Source organism: Xyrauchen texanus, chromosome 48 (assembly GCF_025860055.1).
Source record: "Xyrauchen texanus isolate HMW12.3.18 chromosome 48, RBS_HiC_50CHRs, whole genome shotgun sequence".
Taxonomy (NCBI): domain Eukaryota; kingdom Metazoa; phylum Chordata; class Actinopteri; order Cypriniformes; family Catostomidae; genus Xyrauchen; species Xyrauchen texanus.
This window is the reverse complement of record NC_068323.1, coordinates 9,753,562-9,777,655: the sequence shown is the minus strand read 5'-3', so window position 1 is coordinate 9,777,655 and position 24,094 is coordinate 9,753,562. Positions and strand designations below refer to the sequence as shown.

The 24,094-nt window shown below is 35.9% G+C and overlaps 1 protein-coding gene across 2 annotated transcripts; it reads left to right on the top strand.

The window, feature by feature from the left end:
• Positions 1–1,673: 1,673 nt before the first annotated feature.
• On the top strand, positions 1,674–24,091 carry LOC127639707 (glutaminase kidney isoform, mitochondrial-like). 2 transcript variants are annotated; one of them, XM_052121877.1, is made up of 18 exons: positions 1,674–1,956; positions 6,786–6,882; positions 8,478–8,596; positions 9,264–9,393; positions 9,533–9,612; positions 9,758–9,921; positions 10,175–10,233; positions 12,901–12,933; positions 13,022–13,080; positions 13,378–13,444; positions 13,532–13,582; positions 14,646–14,822; positions 14,950–15,081; positions 16,028–16,120; positions 20,572–20,633; positions 20,783–20,859; positions 21,012–21,075; positions 22,120–24,091. In XM_052121877.1, the coding sequence occupies exons 1-18, from the start codon at positions 1,766–1,768 to the stop codon at positions 22,271–22,273; spliced, it is 1,809 nt and encodes a 602-aa protein (XP_051977837.1). In that variant the 5' UTR covers positions 1,674–1,765; the 3' UTR covers positions 22,274–24,091. The 2 variants fall into 2 exon arrangements, with proteins under 2 accessions (XP_051977837.1, XP_051977836.1); XM_052121876.1 differs by lacking the exons at positions 1,674–1,956; positions 6,786–6,882; positions 8,478–8,596; ... (1 more) ...; positions 9,533–9,612; positions 9,758–9,921 and adding an exon at positions 12,044–12,092 and having other exon boundaries at positions 10,201–10,233.
• The last annotated feature ends 3 nt before the right edge of the window (positions 24,092–24,094 follow it).

Sequence of the window (24,094 nt, the reverse complement as noted above, 5' to 3'; positions counted from 1 at the left end):
GGATTAGGAGTAGTTGGGGTTAGGAGTTAGGGTTAGGCTCAGGATTAGTGGTAAGATTAACAGTGCAATTGCAAACGTAATTAAATGCAGGTACTTTAAATATAAGTACAACGTAACAACATGTACGTTTAGTATATTTTATCAAATGCTTAAGTACATAGTAGATAAAGACACCTTTAAAAATGGGTCCTATTTTCTCTGCTTTGAGAACAGACACCATATTTTTATTCTTTTCATGCACTTAATCACAGGAGATTTTTAGACGGTTGTTCATTCCTGTTTCTGAACTCTCTGAATTCAGACACTTGCTTAGACAACTCTGTACATCGTACTTTATTCAAACACGTAACAAACTTTACATTTAGTTACATTTGTATATTGGAAATTAACAGGGTATTACAGTATGTACGGTAGGCACAGAGAAGTAAACACATGTAAAGGGCGGACACTATGCAAAATGCAAATGAGACGCAGTGACGTCACAAATGTGTTAGTTAGCGTATGACGTCACCGAGCGACATTTAGCTACTTTTCGAGCAGGCTTTAGCTACTTTCCATTGTGAAACTAGTTGACTGGCAACACTGCATGAAGGATACACCCCGTGCATCCTCCGAATTCCCGGGAAAAGGTCGCATTCAAAGTGTTGCGCTCCAATGTGATTTGAAACGTTCAGCTTTTCATCAACGGATACTTCTATATTATAAATACATTTTCATACACAATTTTAGTCCACATGATATGTCAGTATGGAACAATAGATGTATATTAACTAATAGAAAATCCTTGTTTATAGAAGAACGGTGGGATAAAGGGATCTGGTATATATTATGGACATAGAGGGTAATATCTTGGATTATAAGGACCTCTGTAGCAAATTTAAACTAAACAACCCTCAAAGGATTTATAATAAAATTATTAAAAGTACCCCTTTACCAATGATAAGAATAATTAGAGAACATGTAAGATATGAATATGATATTGAAACAATGGATCATTTGTTTTATTATTGCAAACATCACCCCAATTACACATTTTCAAAAAAATAAATATATATGTGGACTCGCTGAAAATAATGACTAAAACCTAAACAAGTTTAGACTCATATCAAACCCTACACATCTTAATTTTATTTATTTCCTTTTTTCTACTTTTGTTTTGAATTATGCTAATATGCTTGTGACTCCAGTATGTTATGTAAAAGAGTTCGTGAATAAGTTGATAAAAATGTAATCAACCAATATAAAAAAATAAATGTCCTACTCGCTTTTCTGAAACTAGACATCCTCGATGACGTATGCGGCCAACGACCAATATGACCTCTGGAGCATCCTTCCAAACGAGACACAGCCAATCAGAAAAAGAAAACAAAATCAAGGTTTTTGATTTATTTATTTATTTTTCTTCTATTATTATTATTATTATTGAATTTTTGTATATTTAATCATAATTATACAATTGTTAACTTTTTTGCCTTCACAATAAAAAATTAAATTAAAAAAAAGACACAGCCAATCAGTCGCTCAACCAAGCAAAGGGAAGTGATATACGTCACAAGGATGATTGACTCGAGGATAAGCCAATCAGAGAAATCGCACTGGCCAATGGAACGCTATCAACGTTGCACCGAGGGGTTTCCATTCTGAAGCGTGAAAACACCGAACCGGCACGACTGTCTAAAAAGGAGGATATTCGGAAAACCTGAAATATTAAATTACAAGTATTGTTGTCGGAAACGTTGTTCCTATTTAGCTGACTTATTTTGCCATGTTACAGCTTAGGTTCTCGGGGGCTTTAAAGGAGTTTTGCAAACACAGTCTAAGACTCAATTTAAAAAATAATACGGAATATAAAAGACCACCATGCGCGTCTTCATTTAGACGCCTTCTATGTACCCGGACAGATGCGGCCGGCCAAGCCCAGAAAGATGCGCTCGCCGCCGATTCGGCCACGGAGAAGTGAGTAGCGCTTAAAACCAGCTGCTTTTCATTAATAAAAGCAGTTAAAACCTCAAAGTCTCATGCAAAGTCTCTGGGTTGTTAGAACATATTATATTAAAGAGATTAGGGTTGGTTTCACTTTAAAAATTGCATGGAGAAGCATCCATTCATTCTCTTAGCCAAATGATCTAAAGTCATGATGATGGTTGTGAAGGACTTGACTGATATATATATATGTAGCAGACAAATCCTTCACAACCATCATATATATCATATATACCATCATATATATATTTTCATGTTGTTGTTTTTTTTAGCAGAATATAATAATAAAAAAATTATATAAAACAAATCTGGGGCCAAATCCCCAGGGGCCAAAAATCCAATGTGATATGTGCAAATACTTGGAAATCCATTGTTTTGTCTTCTGCTTTTCAAAATGTGGATTTCAATTAATTTGAAGGTGGAAGAAGTGCATTGGCCTTTATGAATACTGGAAGTGTGGAAGATTCTAGATGCATTCAGTTTCATGCAAGGTCAAGGATGTAACCAAGTCAAGATTGGGGTGGGACCAAATGTAAAAATGTATGAATCATCATTAAAAAAAAACATATTTATCGACTGCTATTCTGAATAATGGGGTAGTACTTGTCTTTTATAGTGTCTTTGGTAGTTATGCCTTGCTTTAAACCACTGATTTTAAATATTCTCCTTATTTTGCATGCAATTAGTGAAAGCCATATATTGGCAAGAACGATTAATCGGCCGATATTTGATTGTTTTGAGATCGTCAGTGAGTTTACTTGCACTTGGAAAACTCAATTTCTGTTGGACTAAAACAATAATATGTCTTTTTAAATTGCAATGTAAATGCTTTAGCTCGGCTTCATTTAGCACGTTGAGCAGACCACAGTTGGCCTTGGTGTTGCTCTGCAATTATTTCATGTATACTTAGAAATACAATTGAAGATTGTAGCTCGACCATGCAAAAACACATTGTAGCTTGATTATAACTGTGTATATAAATGTACTGTGCGATTAACATAAATGTTAGCGCTCCCTTGCGTCGACAGTAGATAATGAACATTTTCTGTTGTTCTAAATTTTTGATTAAAGTTTCAGTAAATATTCTGTAAAATATTGTTCTACTTTTAGCATTTCAACATATGTTTTGTTTTACTAAATTGTATTGCGTAAATTTTAGAATTCGATCGGAATTCAGCAATGCTTTCTTCAGTAGATATTCGCATTATTGGTCAAACACCACTTGCAATTTGAAATAGTACTGTAATCAGTCTCGTAGTTACTTTTTTAGGTGGTAAATCGTTCAATCACAGGCAAGGTTGTTGAGTTCTTTACCTAACACACGTTACGATAATTTTAATGCATGTTACTTCCTGTACTGCCAAATCAAACTCTTCCTTTTCCTGTAATGAAGGCCTTCAAAGCCTGGAAGTGATGAAACTGGGGTTCCCTAAATCTAAGTTTTAAAAACTCTTGGAATCTATTGCTCTCTAGTCAAATTTATTAGCCGCATTGAATGATGTTGTGTCAGAGTAGTCGATACTATCGTTTCTATGCTGAGCTTTTGTTTCATTCATTTGGTATGCATGGTTTGTGTTTGTCCTTGGAGATACTGGTTGGCCTTTTCTCTCCATCTGTTTCTCTCTCATGCCTACTTTCAATGACGTTTGAAGGTCTTGCCCAGCTTATGGTTACATCTGTAAGGTTCTTTCTGGTGGTACATGGCATCCCATACCTCAGATATTTCTAACAGTATGTATATGTGTCGTTGTATGTGTGTTCTTCTCTCAATGTCATTCCCCCTGTTTGTATATGTAAAATTGTCTATGGTCCTCCACCTGTCACCATGACTTCTTCCTGTTTCTTTCATGCTCTGTAAAAAAGCCTAGTTTTTGTACTTTATACTTTTTAGACTCAGTCTTATTATTAATAAGCCAAAGAAAAGTACTATTGTGGGAACAATTGTACAGAGATGGTAGTAACCGTAGTACAGTACCATAAAAAATGAATAACCATGGGTACCATGAGTACTTTTCAGCTAGTGGCATCTCAGTAATGGCGGATGGTTCGTTTTTCCTGTGTGTAAGAGGATGATTTTATGCGAATGTCAGGTGTTTTTGCTGGTTGTTTGACTGATACTCCTTGAGGTGGAAGGAGATAATGAAGACATTGTTACAGAATCATCTCGCTTCCACACACACATTTACTTAGCTATATAAATGCCAACTTACTCAAGTAGGCCTATAGCTAAGTGCTAATTGGGCTAATCATGTTTTGTTCAGCCCAAATGAAACTTTTTGTCGGCTCATAACTCTAAATGGAAAATTTACTTCAGTAAAAACAGATAAACCGTGTGTTTAGTCTGCTGTGTCATGTGGTGGATTATTTCTGTTCTGTGTTTGTGTGTAAAAATAGCGGTGTTGGGGTGTACGTTTTTGTAAGGCCAGCCAATATTTGGTCATTTTTAGATAATCTGTGAAGCAGTAGCTCCAAAATTGAAACGTGGTAGCTAAATATCCTGTTTTACAAAATATTTACAATTCTCATAATGATGATATAGTGATTAAAATACAATACCAATGTTTTATGCTAATGCTTTTGTTTATATTAGTGTCTCATTGTTTACTTTATCAATATTTTATATGGCTGGATATCTCATCCAATCCTCTTTTTATTGTCTCTCCCTTTTGGTTGACCTGCTTGCTTTGCATTTGTTGTAAGTATCTGGTTCATTTTCCTTTGAGCATTAAACGTGAACCTTTTTTTCTCTTCTAATTGTCTCTTACTCCCGTTAGACACTGAACTTCAATGTCCCCATTGTAGAACATCCCCTTGCTAAACTACCCCAAAAGACATCACAATGGCCTCCGGAAGTAAAAATAATAATAATCCCATTTATTTATTTTGTTCCGTAGGGGAATTGAGTATTAACAATATCTTATAAACTTTTAAAAATAGACCTACCGTGAGCTCCGAGGTATCAATTAATGGAATATGCTTCTGTTTACATTTACATTTATGCATTTGGCAGACGCTTTTATCCAAAGCGACATACAGTGCACTTATTACAGGGACAATCCCCCCGGAGCAACCTGGAGTTAAGTGCCTTGCTCAAGGACACAATGGTGGTGGCCGTGGGGTTCAAACCAGCAACCTTGCTGATTAACCTGGGTGATTAACAGACCTGTGCTTTAGCCACTACACCAGTGTTTAAGACATCAGTCTGCATTATTTGAACTTCACTTCAAAAATCACCACAAAGCATTTAAAAGCTGAAATCCTGGTGTAGAACTACACTACCCATGATCCAATTCTCTGATCCACCAATCAGAGAATTGTGGCCTACAAATATTTGAACATATTTGTAAACATATTCATATTTTGCAGTTATATATTGTTTAAATTTGTTCTATTCAATTACGTCATTTGCAGTGCTTCATAGGAATAGTATTTTATTCTCTCACGAAAGACGTTAAATATACATTCGTCTTTTCTTCCGATTTTTAAATACTTTTTTTTTTTTTTGCTTCAAATCAAATTTTGTGATGTTTTGATTCACCTTGGAGCTGGTTTGTTTGGTTTGGTTTATGGCTTATTACTCTTCTTTGAACTCCTTATTTATAAAATGAATGGGGAAAACACTTCAAGAACCAGGATGGATGTTGCGTCTATTGGTTCCAACAATTGAGTAGCTTTCCTAATGTGTTTCAGATCATAATTTTACCAAAATGCAAAGCTTATGTCACCCCACCAGTGATCCACCTATACACACTCAACTTCAAAGTGTAGGCTAATTTTCTTATGCTCTAGAGTTAATTTCTGGATGGTTTGTAGTCAGACTTTAAATCGAAGCTCTTCCTTTTCAAAGCCAACACTGAGGAACAGGCCTTATCTGGGACACTATGGCAATCCCAGAATGCAAAGCCTTGTTTGGACTTCTGAAATGAAAGGCCCAGGTTTTTCCTCAATTGCTTTATACTTTGCTTATAAATGTTTAACAAATTAATCAACCTTTGCAGGATTAAATTATGTTACCTCTTCTTACGCACTAACTTCTCTAAGAAAATATGGGGTTCAGACAATCTTACAGTAAAAGTTATTTTCCCTTTTCAAAGATGTTTTTTAAGGCCGTGAACATATTCTTCACAGGTACACAAACACAGCCATGTATGCTTTGCAATCACATTTTAAGCATGCAGTCCTGTTGTACGTAAGTAAGGTGCTTTCTAGGGTTACTGTCGTAACTATTTTTACACCACTATTTTTGAGAGCTTTTTTTCTCCCCCACTTTGGCATACCCGATTCTCAATGCGCTCTAAGTGCTTGTGGTGGCGTAGTAACTCGCCTCAATCTGGGTTGTGGATGACGAATCTCTGTTGCCTCCGCGTCTGAGACGTCAATCCACGCATCTTATCACTTGGCTTTTTGAGCGTGTTATCGCGGAGACCTAGTGCGTGTGGTGGCTAACGCTATTCTCTGTGGCATTCACGCACAACTCACCGCAACGTTGAGTGATGATTTGCATTTGTGTATTTATGTGGAGTATGTTTCAGACCAAATACTTTTTACAAACTTACATGGAAAACTGGATTGGTCAGATGAAAGTGTTATTTTTATTAAAAGAAAAACTTTCCCTTTTAATGTGAAACCCACTGCCTGGCATTTTGATAATAATTCTAAAATGTGTTCCCTAATCAAATTGCATTGAAGCTTAATTCTCAACACAACCTCTCCCTGCTTCTAGTAAACCCATTTGCTTGAGTATTGTCAATTTTTCAGTGTCTCTCTGATTCTCAATGTCTTTGTGTATCTCTATGTCATAGGAGAAGGAAGGCAGGCATTTTACCCAGCCTGGAAGATCTTCTGTTCTACACCATTGCAGAGGGCCAGGAGAAAATTCCTGCCCACAAATTCACCACGGTAAAGGCACACACACAAACTGGGGAATGAGGACAAGGCCATTGCGACCATATCACTGTCTGTAACTGCCAATATAGATACCCCACATCTCGAGTATCTCTCCTGCATATAAATAGATATGCTTTTGTTGTTAGTTGGGGTTCTTTGCATTAATTCAGTGCGATTAATTATATAAAATAATGTGTTAATGCAATTAATTATGTCCCCGGACTGTAATAAATAATGTTCCTACTATCAGAGCAATTGAAGTTTGAATTTCCGTCTGTTTTCAGCAGGGGACAGTAAGCGAAACTCCAGCTGTTTAGGCATCGTGCTGATGTACAGAAAACAAAAACACACTCTTGGTTTGCTTGCAACAGCACAAGATTAGAACACGTTCTCGCCTTCAAAAACAGCTGTATGGAGTGCAGTTTCGATGCAGAAGTTTTGGTTTTGAGCCATGGATATACGTTTCAGAAGTTTAACAGTCTAAAATAAAAACGCTGCATTTATGACGTAATGCAACTAAAATGAGGTCAACGCTATAAAAGTGCATGTGTAAATTGCTGCATCCTCAGAAAAGCCCTTATAATAAATATATCTCTGACAGATTGATGAATTCAATAGCAAAAATGGATCGTCCTGGACTGAATGCCAATGATAGGCTTATGTTCAATAATACTGAAATAAGCAATATATTGCTTTTTAAAGCCACTTTTTGTGTTGGCTTCTCACTGCTTTACTCATCTGCCACAAAAATTTTATGCATTTTAATGATCTGAATTAAAATTTTTATCATATATATATATATATATATATATATTATATTGTGATAGATCACTAGCTCTCTACTGAAGGAGGAAGCGAAGACCAGGTAAACTGTCTAACATAAGACTTTATTTTTAACACTCTCCAGCTCTCACTGCAACACAAAACAGCTGTTAGAGATCATTTTCCACAGGTGTCAATCCTAACCGCTCTTCCTCTCCCGGCCTCGCTCTCAACACACAGTGCTTGGTCATACCCCCATCATAACATTTTATAAATTTTTTCTCCCAATTTGTCATGCTCAATTCCCAATGTGCATTAAGTCATGGTCACGTAGGGATTCGCCTGAATCCGAGTGGCGGAGGACAAATCCGTGTCTGAGACCGTCAACCGGCGCATCTTATCATGTGGCTTGAGTGTGTTGCCCTTGAGACATCCATACAGCATCCATAGCGGCATCCACGCTCAACTCACCGCTTGCCCCACTGAGAACGAACCACATTATAGCGACCACATCGGGCCAATTTGGTTGCTTAGGAGACCTGGCTGGAGTCACTCAGCAAACTCCAGGGGTGGTAGCCAGCATCTTTCCCACTGAGCATCTCAGGCCCCATCACATATATTTTTTATTATTTTATCATTTTAAATTTGAATTGTAGTTATTTTAGGGGCTTTCTCAGCAAATATTTATTAAAAGCGATGAATTGCAATTAAGCAATTGACAGTCCTAAATAAAGCATAAGATTGGTTTCTATATAGATTGTCCATACAAAAAAGACTGTTGAGTCTCTGTAATATCTGATTGTATTAATTATGCTGTAAATTTTCTGTCTTTTTTATGTTCTCAGGCATTGAAATCCACTGGTCTGCGTACCGGGGACCCTCGTCTTAAGGAATGTATGGAGATGTTAAAGGTCACCCTTAAAACCACTTCAGATGGCGCTCTGGATCGACATCTCTTCAAAAAGTAGATATACATGTGCAAATTGTAATCCAAACACTATCTGATCAAGGTTGTAATGAATAAAGACTAACAATTGTTTTTGAGAGATTAAGAATATATTGGCTGTAGTGTGTCCATCTCACTTTTAGGATAAATCAATTGGATTCAAAATATTACTCGTCTCTCTTACGGTATATTGACATTCAGTGGTGTGACATTTTCATTCATGGCATTTAGCAACTTCAAAAATGATCCACCCCCACACTCAACTCACCACGCTCCCCACCAAGAACGAAACACATTATAGTGACCACGAGGAGGTTACCCAATGTGACTCTACCCTCCCTAGCAACCAGGCCAATTTGGTTGATTAGGAGACCTGGATGGATTAACTCAGCACGTCCTGGATTCGAACTAGCAAACTCCAGGGGTGGTAGCCAGCGTCTTTACCACTCCGTGTCTGAGACCATCATCCCATGCATCTTATCACATGGCTTGTTGAGCATGTTGCCATGGAGACATGGCGTGTGTGGAGGCTTCACGCTATTCCCCTCACCATAGCACACTGTGCTTAATGTCTGATTGATGTATTTGAAAAGTTGCTCTGTACTTACTCGAAGAAACCGCATTTTGTTTTTGTCCGTGTTTTTAAAAAAGACAATAAAACTGACTTTGTCTTTTCTTCCTGTAGATGCGTGCAAAGCAACATCGTGCTGCTCACTCAGGCTTTCCGCAAGAAGTTCGTCATTCCCGACTTTCAATCATTCACGTCTCACATCGATGAAATTTACGAGAGCGCTAAATCCTTGTCTGGGGGCCAGGTATGCACCTTCAAATCTTTTGAGTTGTTTGTGTCTGAATGACAACAAATAAAAATGCAAGATCGTTTGATGTTTACTACAGAACACATTGTGAATGGTTTTTTGGTGAGTTGTATTTTTTCGCTTTTCCGTTGCGTAGGTGGCAGATTACATTCCTCAACTCGCGAAATTCAGCCCAGATCTCTGGGCGGTGTCCCTCTGTACTGTAGATGGTCAACGGTAAGATGTACTGTTTTATTTTAATATTTATTTGTTATGTTGGCCTAGATAAACAGGATTTGCTCTGTTAACCATTTATTGGGATTTGACGCTTTGCCCTCGACATAAATATAAATGGGACATCCTAATTTTTTGCTTCTCACAGATACACTGCAGGTGACACGAAAGTTCCATTCTGTCTGCAGTCGTGTGTGAAACCCTTAAAATATGCAGTCGCGGTCCACGACCACGGCACGGAATATGTACACCGCTTTATAGGGAAAGAGCCCAGCGGTCTTCGATTCAACAAACTGTTCCTCGATGAAGATGGCGAGTCCTCTAATTTCTCTCTGAAATGAATGTTTCTGAAACATATTTGTTGAAATAAGTTGGTTTTCCATGCTAGATAAAACCAAATAATTGTTTTAAAATATTTAATGTATTTTCCTAGTGTGGAGTTGAGAATCACCAAAGATAACGATAAAGTCAAAAAAGTTGAGGTGAAAATGTGCTTAATTGTCTAGAAATGTTTTTTTATTTTTCGCCCATCCTTGTTTATTGATTCGTTATTTTATTTTTCCAGATAAACCTCACAATCCCATGGTAAACGCTGGCGCCATAGTTTGCACCTCCCTCCTCAAGGTAAATCACATTCTTATCTGTTTGACCTTCTGCTGTCTTGATTAAATGAGACCCAAAACTCTCTCTAATTGTACTTCTTACAAAATGTTTCAAAAGTTGAACAGTATTCCCAATTTGTCCTAATTTGATCTCTTTAAAAGTGCCTTGCCAAATGTTTAGCTTTGCCGATGATGTGTTAGAGGATGTTTGACCGGATCAGAGAGACGATTGGATTTAATCTGATTACTTTCTCTCTCTCATCATGAGATTAAGGTTATGATTAATCACGTTGAAAGGATTATTTAGTAGAGTGGGCAAGCAGGAGGAAGGAAAGTGAGTTGGCGGAAAGAGAGAGTAAAAAGCGTTGCAAACGGATGCGAGAGAGTGAGTGAAAGTGAAAATATGTTTTTTAAATAATACGTTTTGTGAAGCCAAGTGGGGAAAAGTTAAGAGAAGAGTGCATTAAAATGTCCCAAATTACATTTAGATGACCCTTACATTTCACAATAATGCAAGTTGTAGATAGGTTATGTTGCCGTAACTTTCCAGAAACCACACCTACTGTGAGGGAATTTAATGTAAACTAAATATGATGTTCCTTATGTATTTGCAACAAATTGCAACTTTGAGAAAAGGTATATTTTAGTAATAAATATGCAATTTTTATGTTTTGATTTTATCAACCTAAACTATTTTTTTTTATTAAAATATTGCTTCAAAACTACTTTTTATTTCTGCAATACACAAACGTGATCTTTGTGTAATATTTAAATAAGGTCAGGTTTTTAAGTGATACAAATTGTTTCAATGATTTAAAAAAAAAATTTAAACATAGATATAATTAAAAATTCCAGAAAGCACGCCTACTGTAAAAAATGTTTTAAAATAAACAATAATAAGAAAATGTTAACAAAATATGACGTTTGGATTACCTAATGTGTTTGGATTACTGAAAAAATATATATTTTTAGTAGAAATATGCAAATATGTCTTTGAATATTGTGGGAATGTTGTAAAAATATCTAAAAAGGTTTTCTTAAAGCAACATCAAAACTACTTTTATTTATTTTTTCAAAAGTTTGTGAAATGTTTTGTTAGGTCAGGTTTAAAAAAGAAATGCTTTTTATTTAAAATATAGATATTTTTTATAAATTTTTTACAGTAAGATTTTTTTTAATAGTATTAATCTAACGATAACATAAAAATTGTGACATGCAGTTAATCTGGTATTTAAAACAATATACAAATAGAGTTCTAGTTATACTGATTTTTCACATCAAAGATCAAAAATGAAAACGTAGGAAAGTTTTGAAAATCGTAGTGTTATATAAAAATTCCCCGACAACTGATGCATGAAGTACGTAGGGTAAAACATTATCACAACCGTTTTTTTGAAAACGTGTTTGTGGTGGGATGGTTAAAATAGCAATAGTTGCCCATTTAAAGTCAAATTACGCATAATTGACACCTTCTCCAAAAAATGAATATCCTATGATGGTGTTATAAAAACGGAGTATTGTCATTCAGAAAAGACTATTGTTGTTGTTGTATTTAGTCACATTCTGTTAATTGAATCAATCACAATCTGTAGTTAGCATTTTTGCTTAAACCTTTGATAAAAACGCATAATTCACAGGGAACTGTCAGAAACATTACGAACAAACATGCATAAGCAGATTTTAATTGCAAGCAAAAACATGTTTGTAATTTACATTTTTTAGGCAAATACCCTGCATGAAACATATCTTTCTCTTAGGCCTGTCAAGGTGGAAATATGTGATTTCTGTGTGAAGGCTTTTTTGTGGTTTTATTGTTGTTGCATATTTTACAGCAATAGGAACTGTGGGAAATTTTGACCCTCCAACAGGTCAATGACATTGGTAATTTTCCTTTCACTTATTTGTTTTTCCTCATTGAACAAATTTCTAAGCTAATGCTAACCTCCATTAGCATAAGACTGACAAATTCATTGTTTTGCATATTTGATTTGAACATTAATTGTGTTTAATGATTTAGTGCAACAGAATCAAGCTGCATTTTTTATTTTGAAAGTAATTCTTTTGTTTTTATGTTATTTCTTACATAAGTATTTAGCAAGTACAAGTAGCATTACATTTTAATAAACATTTCTTCAATGTGGGAAAAAACATGGACTGTTTTATTGATTTTAGAGTCTCAAATGTACAGTATGCATTACTCGTAAGAATCATAATGTCTCAATGTGTTATAAGAACTCTAATTTACAGACAACACAAAATTTACTAAAACAAATTTGTGATTTACAAATTTGTTCTGATTTTTCCTTAATCCCCCCCCAAACCCCTCTCTTAACCACTCACAATCGAGAATCCACAGCAATAATATTACTTACAAACACCGCCTTTGTTTCTTTGAATGCTTTTATTCCAATCAAATCTACATCTAGCATCTAGCGAGTTACAATCCTCATGTGTGAGTTTCTTCATGCTTCATTAGACATTGCCTTCCTCTTTAGCAGTAGCGAAACAATTGTTACTATAAACTCAATTCATAATTCTTTGTTTACATTGTGTATGGCTAATTAGTATGATAGTATAATAATATATGCTTTGATTGTATGGCTGTGCATTCAAAAGTTTGTTTGTATCTTTTGTAAACAGTTCATTGCAGTGGTATCATGTATTCATATGGTTTATTTTTGCCTTTCAGCAAGGTGTAAGCAACGCTGAGAAGTTTGACTATGTGAGTACAAAGAAAAATCTATTTCTATTTTCATTAAAGTTTTTTTTAGTTGTGTTCTGCATGTGTTTAATGCACCGTTTCATTGAAGGTGATGAACTTTATGAAGAAGTTGGCCGGAAATGAGTATGTCGGTTTCAGCAATGCAACGTACGTTTGTTTTTTCTTTCTATTTACAGTAGTTTAATTATCTACATTACAGAAATCCAGCAAATTAGACATGTTTTTATTATTGATATGTAGGGTTTTCACAATACCAAAATTTTAGTAGTTGATGCCTGTTACAAGGAATTTTCACAATTGGAATTACCCATCGGTACTAAAAATACTGTATAAAAACTAGTATTGATTTTTTCTATTTTTTGGTGTGAAAAACAACCGAGAAACTGCTTTTTTTACATTTTACGAATCCTTCCTAAAATGTATTTTCTGTTGTCTTTCCTGTAGGTTTCAATCAGAGAGATTGTCAGGTGACAGAAACTTTGCCATTGGTTACTACTTGAAAGAGAAAAAGGTACGCGTTTAATTATTTTGTTGCAATTATAGTCCAATGAAAATCTACTCGGAGCATTCATTTTTTATTTGTTTTCCACACCTGCAGTGTTTTCCCGAGGGCACTGATATGATCTCCATCCTGGACCTTTACTTCCAGGTCAGAATAAATTAAACATCCTTTTTACATTCAAAAGTATGGGTACTTTTTCAAATTTGTACTTAAATGAAAGTAAATCAGTTACTCAGTATCAGTAATCAGTAAAAAATACTTCACTAGTAGTCAAAGTAGCCAAAAATATACTTAAAGGAATATTCCACATTCAGAACAAGTTTAGCTCTCTCGACAGTATCTGTGGCATAATGCTGACTACCACAAAAAATGATTTCGACTCGTCTATCGTTTTCTTTAAAAAAAGCAAGAATCAGGGTTACGGTTAGCCCTTTTCCACCGACATGGTCCGGAGGCGGGTTCCTGGGCCGGTGCGAATTCTCGAACTGTTCTGTGCTTTTCCATCGCAGGAAATGGCAGTTCAGGGGCCAAAAACCTGGTTCAACACCGGCCCCAAAAGCTTGCTGGTCTCCACGCAGGAAACGATTAGGTCAGGGGGCGTAGGGCGGGATAATGTTTCTTCATCGGGTAAAGTTTTCCCAAACAACAACAGTAGCTACCGACTGCAGCAAAGTGTACTACTTCACTCTATAAGAACAATAAAAAGCCCACAAAACTATCAGTCATCAAAAGCGTTCAGGTAACGCAGATGAAACGAGCGCTCTACTTGTGATATGGTCTTTACGGAGATCCGAGATTAACTACAGAGATCGCAAAGGGGAAAAATTGCTTTACATGTTGCATTAAAATTAATTTCACTGATTGTTGTACATAAAAGTTACGGAATATTTCAGGAAGAAAATATTTTGGCATGATTGTGGTAAAATTTATAAGCGATTATATCACACTGAAGGCATGTTAACACCTGTAATGTTTACGTTTTGTGACTATAATTTTGAACAATGTGCATTTTAATGATTGTGGACTGGCCCTATTCACTTTTTATTGTAAGTGTTTTATTGTAACCGTGATTTTTGCTATTTTCTTTAAATAAACGAGGGAGTCAAATGATTTCCTGTGGTAATCAACATTATGCTACAAATGATATCTCACATCAGCTACACAATCAATATTACATTATGACTAAATGTGTTTGGGTTGGGTTATTTAGCTGTGCTCCATTGAGGTGACCTGCGAGAGTGCCAGTGTGATGGCAGCTACACTGGCGAATGGCGGGTTTTGTCCGATCACGGGTGAGCGTGTGCTGAACCCAGAGGCCGTACGGAACACGCTGAGTCTCATGCACTCCTGCGGCATGTACGACTTCTCCGGACAGTTCGCTTTCCATGTGAGTTTCACAGACACACATACACACATGTGGGAAATGGCTGGAAGTTTTACTTTCAATATTAGAAAGGCACAAACACACGCAATAATTCTCTGTTTCAATTTGGCATTGTGTGCTTGTACCGTAGGTTGGTCTTCCGGCTAAATCGGGTGTTTCCGGGGGTATTCTGCTGGTGGTGCCTAATGTGATGGGCATCATGTGTTGGTCTCCTCCTCTGGACAAACTGGGCAACAGTGTGCGAGGCATCAAGTTCTGCATGGTACTAAATATAAATCTTTTTAGATTAGGGCTGTCTATCGATTCAAAGTTTTGCAATTAACCTGTACAGCTGGAGTTGCGCTGACTTTGACTCGCAAAAATATGAAGGTGGTACTTCAAGCTTGAATTGCTCTGTTGGTAGGAACGTTCCTTATTACGTACTGTCAGCGGGCATGATTGGTTCTGTAACGTTTGTTTGCATTTATATAATGAATCGCACGGTATTAACATGTTAAATCGACAGCCTTTATTTTGAATTATAGAGTCACTTTGAATATAGAATGTGGTCATCACTCACTCTTGTTATATTCTGTTATTCTATAAAATTGGTTTAGGGTTTTTCAAAATCCCTAAACTCCTCATAGAGCTTCAGAAATTTGGTACAGACCTTCAGACTGTTCTGGAATAGTGGGTTATGTATTTTTTACTTTACTTTTACATTTTTCGCACAGCGGACAATGAACAATCTGAAAACTCATAGACTTGCATTGAAGGAATGTTCAAGCATGCAAACGGAATGCTCGTTAATTCAAACTCCAACTATAAACAAATTCAAATGTAAACAAACCCATACAAGGCCTTTGATCTGTTTTATGTTAAGTCTCTCTCTCTCTATATATATATTCATACGATGGTATTTCTGACAATCTATGTGCTGTTCTGTCTCACTATCTTGCTAGTTAGCTAGCGGGTTGTCTTACTGTAATGTCTGTATAACCATCAATCTTCAAACTTTTGAAAGTAGCTTAAACGTTTTGTTAAGCCAACATCAAAGTTTTGCCAACAACAAACTTGACCTTCCTAGTTCAATCATAACTGATCTGTGTATGAACAGAACCATATTTAGCACTCAAAAACAGGACTGAATCCACATTCTGCTGCTTTGTGAACTTATCCACTTTCTACATTGAATTTACTGTTTCTTTTTTTTCTTTTTTTTTTTGCAGGATCTGGTTCAACTCTGTAATTTCCACAACTATGATAATTTATGGCATTTTGCTAAGAAACTGGATCCACGCAGAGAGGGCGGAGAACAACGGGTGAATGACAGATGCTTCCTTCCAAGCGCAAACATAATGCAACTGATTAAATTTAGGGGTGGGCGATATACCGGTTGAAGCGATAAACCAGAGGAAATTTGTAAATATTTAAAATATGGTTTTAATTGGGGTTGGGCGAAACTAACTAGCAAATGGGTGTTCCAGAAAGAACATTATGTATCATCTGAGTATTTATTTGTCTATTAATCTAAACCTTTCTTATTTGTTCAGTAGCTTGTAAATCACTTTTTCATGTGTATGTCATGACATGTATTGTTATCCAATTTATGCACAATTTTGCATATGTTGCCCACCCCTAGATGTAATTAATGCAAATAATCCTCTGACCTTCAGAAATCGCTAGTGTGTGTGAATGTTTTTGTGTGTGTGTGTGTGTGTGTGTGTGTGTGTATGAGTACTGACAAACCAAAACATTTGTCTTTGTCCTGCATCATCGAACAACTACACTCTTTTCAAATTGCCTTTTTTTCTTCTCTTCTGCACGGTCTGCCCTCAGCTGAGGGTACTGCAGCACCCTCTGCTTAAATACACCACTACCATCCATGTGCCTTCATTTACAATGCTTCAACTTTTACAGCTTGACGTAAAAATACGTGTGCTTAGGACTGCCATGCTTAAAGCTGAAGTGTGTAATGTTTATATTAAAATACTTCTATCCCAGGTGAATATGCAGAGATGACTAAAAGTAAGCCATTCTAAAGTTGATTTCTCTGAAAAGTCCTGAAGATAGGAGTGTGTTCGTGAAACCTGTTTGGAATCAGTAATTATTTAGCAATTCCACACATCAGCTTTAAATTTAAATTAAAAAAATGTCTCTGCCGTCCATACTAATCCAAGCAGGAACTTTAGTGATGAAATAATCTAGTCTGATAATCTGTCCGTTTCCATATTGGTTGAACCAGCAGCAACAGCAGCAGCAGAATCTTGGACCGCTGGACTGTACAAGTCTTCAGAGGGAACTAGCGCTCACTGACAAAGTGTGGAAAAACGTCTCTCCATCCGAAACCAATGGGGACAGTTCCACCACTCTAGTCTATAGGATGGAGAGTGTGGCGGAGTGAAACTAGAAGAGAAAACACTTCCTTGTTTTGACATCCATCAGCTAATCATTTCCTTTGATTTATCAGTGTTTCTTGTATTCAGAATAATGGCCACATCCGCACTAATACATTTTCATTTGGAAACGCATTCATCCACACCGGAATGGAGTGTTTTTAAAAAATGCTCTCCATTACCGCATAACCATATAGTTAGGAAACTGAAAACAGAGTTTTCAAACAAAAGTGGATTTAGTGTGGATGTGGCCTAAGGCTTGGTTTTCCACATGTCCCTTCTTCTCTTACTCAGTAAACATGCCGGAAATTTCTAGCTTTTCTAACCTTTTGTACCTGTACCTGTGTGCATCGTTCACAAAATCGTAGTGTGCATGCATTAAATATGTCTATAAAAGAACACCCGACTGTGCTTGCGACATATCATCCTGTGGAAAAACAAAGTTTACTTGGAGAGGAATATTGTTGTCTTTACTGGCTGGTGCTGCCAAAACCATGAGAATGTTGCAGAGCTGTTTATACTTCATACTTGCCCAATAGCATATTTGTTAACTTTGACTTTCAAGTGCGCTGTTTGTCGGGTTTTGCCTGAAATGCACAGTACAGAGAATACCAAAGACCTTTTAAATCTGATACTGAAATACTGAATCCCCTTTAATGTGAAGAGACGTCTAGCCTATCAGTAAGCCATTCATAGGTTGACTTTCTGGTTCAGTTGTCTCCTGTTTATTGAAGTACCTCGACATCTCCACATTGGTAGATGGCAGATGGAGGAAGACTGTTTAAACCAACAGTGATAATTTGGTGACCCTAGTGGCACAAAGATTACACACAACAACTTTCAAATGTAAAACTTCTACTAAAAAACAATAATGCTGTATTTACATTGTGTTGGAATTACTGTAATTATGATATTCCTGTGTGTATAAACCATTCATGTCTTCGACATACTGAGATGAACGCACCATAAGAATTTGCAATCCACGGTTATTCTGAGCAACCACTGGGTGGTGCCATGATGATTGATTGCATGTTTTCTGTTTCTGGTCTGGAGATGCAATGTAAAAATCTAGCGAAACGAGCGATCCAAATGGAGAACAACAACCATTTAAGTGTTAGTTGGAGGAAAAATTAATTTCAGGCTCATATTGTGCAGTTGTTGGCTGCACATAACAACTCAAAAGTAGTTCATGATATCAACGTAACTCCTCTCTGACCATCGCTTCATGCCATCTACACACTCAGTTGAGACACTGTCAATACAATACGGTCATCTCGACACTTGGAAGTATCAGCACATGTTTTTGAATATTTTTACAAATGTAATACTTCATCACATTACGTGCTAAGATTACATGCTGAGTGAAAACACTGAAGACCAGAAATTGAACACCTTGAAGACTCTGAAACATTGAGGCTACATCCACACAAATACGTTTTCATTTTGCCACACTTCCGTGTCTAATCCACACTAGAACAGCATTTTCCTAAAACGTTTCATTACCACCTACAATGTAATCTAATGACGTTACTGGACGGTATTGAAGAAAAAAACGCCAATGGATGTGTGTTAGTGTGGATGTTGCCTGCATTATATGAAAGATCCTACCTGATGGAAGATAGTCGTGAACATGTGATTTCGTTTTAGAACTGTTTTTTTTTAAATAGTTCTTTCAGATGCTAATCACAAAAACCTTCAGAAAATCTTCCTTCGAATCACAGTATATATTTGTTTTTAAAATGTGTTCTTTGTTATTGTACACGATTACATTTTGTCAATCATGTTGATCATTGGTTTCCAATTCTTTTATCTCCTGTTATCCAAATGTTTTGGTGCATGTATGTTATTTTGTAAGTTCTTTTAACATATTTCTGGTGGTTTTGTGGCTCAAATTGAACATTTAATGGTTTAGATGTTCATTATAAATCTGGCACATGACAGTAAAATGTGAAAAGTCAAACTCTGAGTTTGTTTAAGATAACATTTAACTCTTAAGAATCTCTATAACATTATAAAGTGTTATCTGGGTACAACCCAACAGCCAATTTTGCTTCATTTTTATTTAGTTTTTTATAATAACCCATACAGATTTGTTAAAATGTTATATTCTATAAGTAACATACATTCAAGTTAAAATGCAAACATATTATTTTGAAAGCAAACAAGTGTTTAACGATCTGGTCGACCTTGATCAGATTACTTGATGAGAAAGGGAAGCAAGATTGCGTAACAGAAGCATCACAATTCAGATTTGTCTTGCTGTTGAATGTGTGTTTATGTCTGTGTCTTTGATCTAATACTGTATTTTGTTAAAATGAGGATTCATTTAGTTTCTGACAGTGTGCCTCTTGAAACCTAATTCTGTTTTATCTCTAACACCATGAATTGCTACTTTGAAATGTCTGAAATGTGTTTTCAAGCTGATCCATAATGGAGCAAGATACATTTAAAAAACAATATTACGATTTATGCATTTCAATTTCATAATAAAATTCCATCAATTTGAGCTGTCAACAAAATAAAATAAAATAGCTACATTTTTAGTCATTTGAATTAGTTAAAAATTGCACAATTCAATTTGATGTAACGTTTGTATTAAATTCAAATTGGTAAATCTTAAAAATGGGCTCAAATATATATTTTAAAAATGTGTATGATGACAAACTTTTTTTAGTTTAAACTTGAGTTTTTTTAAAAGATGGTAAATGGTCTGCACTTATATAGCATCTTTTTAACCTTAACGGTATTCAAAGTGCTTTACACTGTGACTCATTCACCCATTCACACACACACATTCATACACCAATGACGGCAGAGCTGCTATGTAAGTGCTAGGCCTGCCATTGGGAGCAACTTGGGGTTCAGTGTCTTGCCCAAGGACACTTCGGCATGTGGAGTCATGTGGGCCGGGAATCAAACCACCATAAAGTATCAACGTTGACATTGTAGAATGTTTCTATAATGTAAGATTGAAGAATATATGATTGATGATTGAAACCGATTGAACATTTCTACCATCAAACACTCAAATTATTTGTTATCTGCTCTATATTAGGCAGGGTTTTACTATCTCTCATTTTTTTTGTTTTTGTCTTTTTTTTTTTTAATTTATTTTGTCATCATGGTTTACTGCTTTAATAAATGATTGGTAAACACACATTTTCGATTTACCCAGTGTGGTTATTTTTCCTTGATTTTTGCTGTTTATGCTTTGTACAGATTTTCTACGTATGTCTACAACTGTCATTTTGTTAAACTGCTTAACTATGAGGTCATTTTGACACAGCCTGAATTCAAATGATTGAGGTCTTATACCAGTGGTTCATGCCCAGTTTACCACGTCATTCATGTGCAACAACTCCTCTGTTCTTTTCCAGGTCAAGTCGGTTATCAACCTTCTGTTTGCGGCCTACACAGGAGACGTGTCGGCCCTGAGGAGGTATCGTGACACCAAAAATGAATGTGTTTTAGTGAACGCTGATAGCTTATTTTAAGTATTTGACACTGTGTAACATAATTAAACCATTTCTACACATTTGCCATTACCTAATGAGGTTTTTCTATTTACTTGCACGCTCACGGGTATAGGTTTGCACTGTCATCCATGGATATGGAGCAAAGAAACTACGACTCAAGGACTGCGCTCCATGTAGCCTCCGCTGAAGGTAGTGTGCAAAAGATATTACGTCATTCAGCCCAGGCTTTCCAGCTTGGTCAGATTGTTTCCTGTCATTGACCTAATTGTCATTCTGTTTATATTTTTTTAGTGTAAGAGTATTCTCTTTGGCAATCAAGCTCATAAGTGCCTGTTTTTCAGGTCACACTGAGGTTGTGCGTTTTCTCCTGGAAGCCTGTAAGGTGAACCCAGTGCCCCGGGACAGGTACAAATCTCAATGTCGTCAACGCAGATCTTTGTTACATTATATTTTAACAGCTTACCATATTATGAAAGTTGGGAAACAATATTTAAGTAAAAAGTTGAACAATTGTAGTTAATCTTTGCCAAAGCTAGGTAACCTTCTTATTAGGGCTGGGTATTGATATAGATTTCCCGATTCGATAGCAATTCAAATGGGTAAATTTCAGTTTCATAAGATTCAGTCATGTCCATTTTGCTGAAAGAAATTCTCTCTCAGCTAAGCTAATACTGTTAAATATACAGGGAACTTGTAACTAGGTACATTTATGAAAACAATTATTTTACTAATGATATATCAAATGTTTAAAATAAAAATTTGGACACATTTTAATTGATTTTTTTTTTTTTAATCCATGTATTCAACTAATAAATGATTTTATATTGCATTTATTATATTTTGTTGCATGTTTATAGTTTACATGCATCATATGTACTATTTACAAGTATTTAAATTGATTTGTTGAACACATTCTAAAAACTGGTACTGTCTCTTTAAGAAAACCTGCAGTTCTGTAAATGAGCGCATGTTAATGAGGAAGGACTTGTGGCTTTATTTCATCTGTTCAATTTGTAATTAGAATTACATAAATATATAATTTTTTTATTTTTAATGAACAATTGACCGCAAAGAACAGAAAGTGTATTTAAAGAGACGTATTCAATGACAAATTAGTTGTGTGGATCTTGTAACATTTCGCAGCTAGTGGCTAATCACAGACATTTCAGTCATATAGTATGAAATTTTGTGGGTTGCGCATAGAGTAAAATATCGATTTTGGGATTAAAGAATCGATATCGAGATTGTTCAAAGGAAGATCGCGATGCATCAGAAAATCGATATTTTTACCCAGTCCTATTTCTTATGGTAGTATTCAAGAAATTGCGCATAGTAAGTCCCTCTTGTATTCATCATAGGTATTAGTCCATTTCCTGAAATATTCATAATCGATTTTTCATTCAAATGAATGATCAGTTTAGTTACATTTCGGGTTAAAATCCCATACAGGTGGGGTAACACTCCCATGGACGAGGCTTTTCATTTCGGCCATCACGACGTGGTAACAATCCTGCAGGACTATCACAGCACCTACAGCCCCAAGGAGATCACACCTGATGGGGAAAAAGAGACAGCTGAGAAGAACTTGGACGGGATGCTGTAGACACAATCTAGTCTCCGCTTTTAAAACATTACACTCCAGAATTATCCCAGTGAGTCTGTGTCTAAGGTATGCATTTGTAAGACACGAAAACACCAAAAAAATAAGTGTTTGGCCCCTTTTAACCCCGTTTTGTGGTGTTTGTACAGTATGTGTATGCATGGTTTATACCGGTATAACCTGTTTAAACTATGTCGTTTTGTTTTATCATTCACTCAGAGGAATGTAGCCTCATAAAGGTCTTTTTAGCTGTATCTCCACGTGAATAATATAAATAGTTAATAGATGTAAAAAATATACATATATATTGCACAGTTCAAGTAGGGATTACAGTTTACAATAAGGATGTATACATTAACATTAACACAATAGTTAACATTAAATAACATTGAACAATACTTTTACAGCATTTATTAATCTTGGTTAATGTTCATTTTTACATATACAAATATTTCTATAAGTTAGTTTTTAAAAGTTAGATTTAGTATTGGTTAGTAGATTAAGGCATACAATTATAGGGATGTAGAAAAGGGATATTTATAAATGAACATCCAGATAAATAAATGCTGAGTATAATATCTAATGTTTAAACGAATGGTAAACTATTAAGCCTTATTGTAAAGTGTTACCCATGTACATTTCATGTATGATTTGAAAACCTTTTGGGGGTTTTGTTTTATAGTAGCATAAAGATGTCAAATAGATATTTAAGATAAGATATCTAAGAAAAGGCAGGACTGGGGTAGCAGTTACAGGGATGTGTATTTCTATTTACCTTTTTAATTTTATTTTTTATTAATATTTATTTAAAATATTGCCTACTTGGTCTTATTTTAACATCAGTATGAAAAAGAGTAGCAGGTCTGTATGCCATTATTGATTGTTTATCATCTTGTGAATATGTTTCAAATATGACAATGTTCTTTTGATTGTCAAGAAATATTTGCACTTATTTTATATATTTATTCATTTATTTATTTGTTTGTAATTAATTTTAAGCTTTGGAAAGACCACTTCTATAGCTGTCTGTTTGTGCAACTATTTTCTGTACTTTCAAGGCCATATCATCTATAGGTATTTACAGCTGCACCATCTGCTCTGTACTATTTTTGGGAGTAACATACTCCCCCTTTAAGCTGCAGATACTTTGGTAGCAGTGATTACTGCTTTTGGAATATGTCACGAGGCATCAGTGTATTACCCCCTGCTAATTCAGAGTCTGGGGGACGGAGCTTTATCTTCTATCAAGAGACTGTATGTATACTTAGTATTGGAGGAGGGAGTGTTGGCTAAGATTGTAAAAGACATCAAGTCTTTATCTAGAGATGCAAGGGTGTGCCTTATGCAATTCAAGAAGTTAAATTCTATTGGACCCCCTCTACAATGTATAGGCTTGGTCTTATAGACACACCCACCTGCTGGTGATGCCAATCAGAAGATGGAAACACAACCAATGTTTTTTGGGGGCATGTTAAGATACAAGAACTTTGGTTGAAGGTTCAGAGTTTTATGTGTGTCGTATGGGGCACTCAAATTGCATTCTGCCCCAGACTTTGTATTTTAGGCAATGAGGCGGTCATCAATATAGGGGATGAAAACATAAAAAAAATGGGTCCTGGCCGGTGTTATGATCGGCAGACAGATTGTTTTAAGGGGATGGAAGTCGGCTGGAGCGCCCTCATTTCAAGAGTTACGCACGGAGATGGGGAGTGTGGCGGCTTTCAAGGAAGTGTCATCTAGAAGGCTGGGGAACTTTGATACCTTTGATGGGAAATGGGGCAGTTATTTGTCATTCCTGGAAGGCTCTTGGGGAGAGGCAGTGGA

What these genes read in the sequence shown, in the direction of transcription:
- LOC127639707 (XM_052121877.1), top strand. Translation starts at nt 1,766, where the DNA reads ATGTTACAGCTTAGGTTCTCGGGGGCTTTAAAGGAGTTTTGCAAACAC. An exon ending in GCCGATTCGGCCACGGAGAA is followed by an intron (nt 1,957 to 6,785) that starts GTGAGTAGCGCT and finishes TCTATGTCATAG; the next exon opens with GAGAAGGAAGGCAGGCATTT. An exon ending in TGTACTGTAGATGGTCAACG is followed by an intron (nt 9,613 to 9,757) that starts GTAAGATGTACT and finishes TGCTTCTCACAG; the next exon opens with ATACACTGCAGGTGACACGA.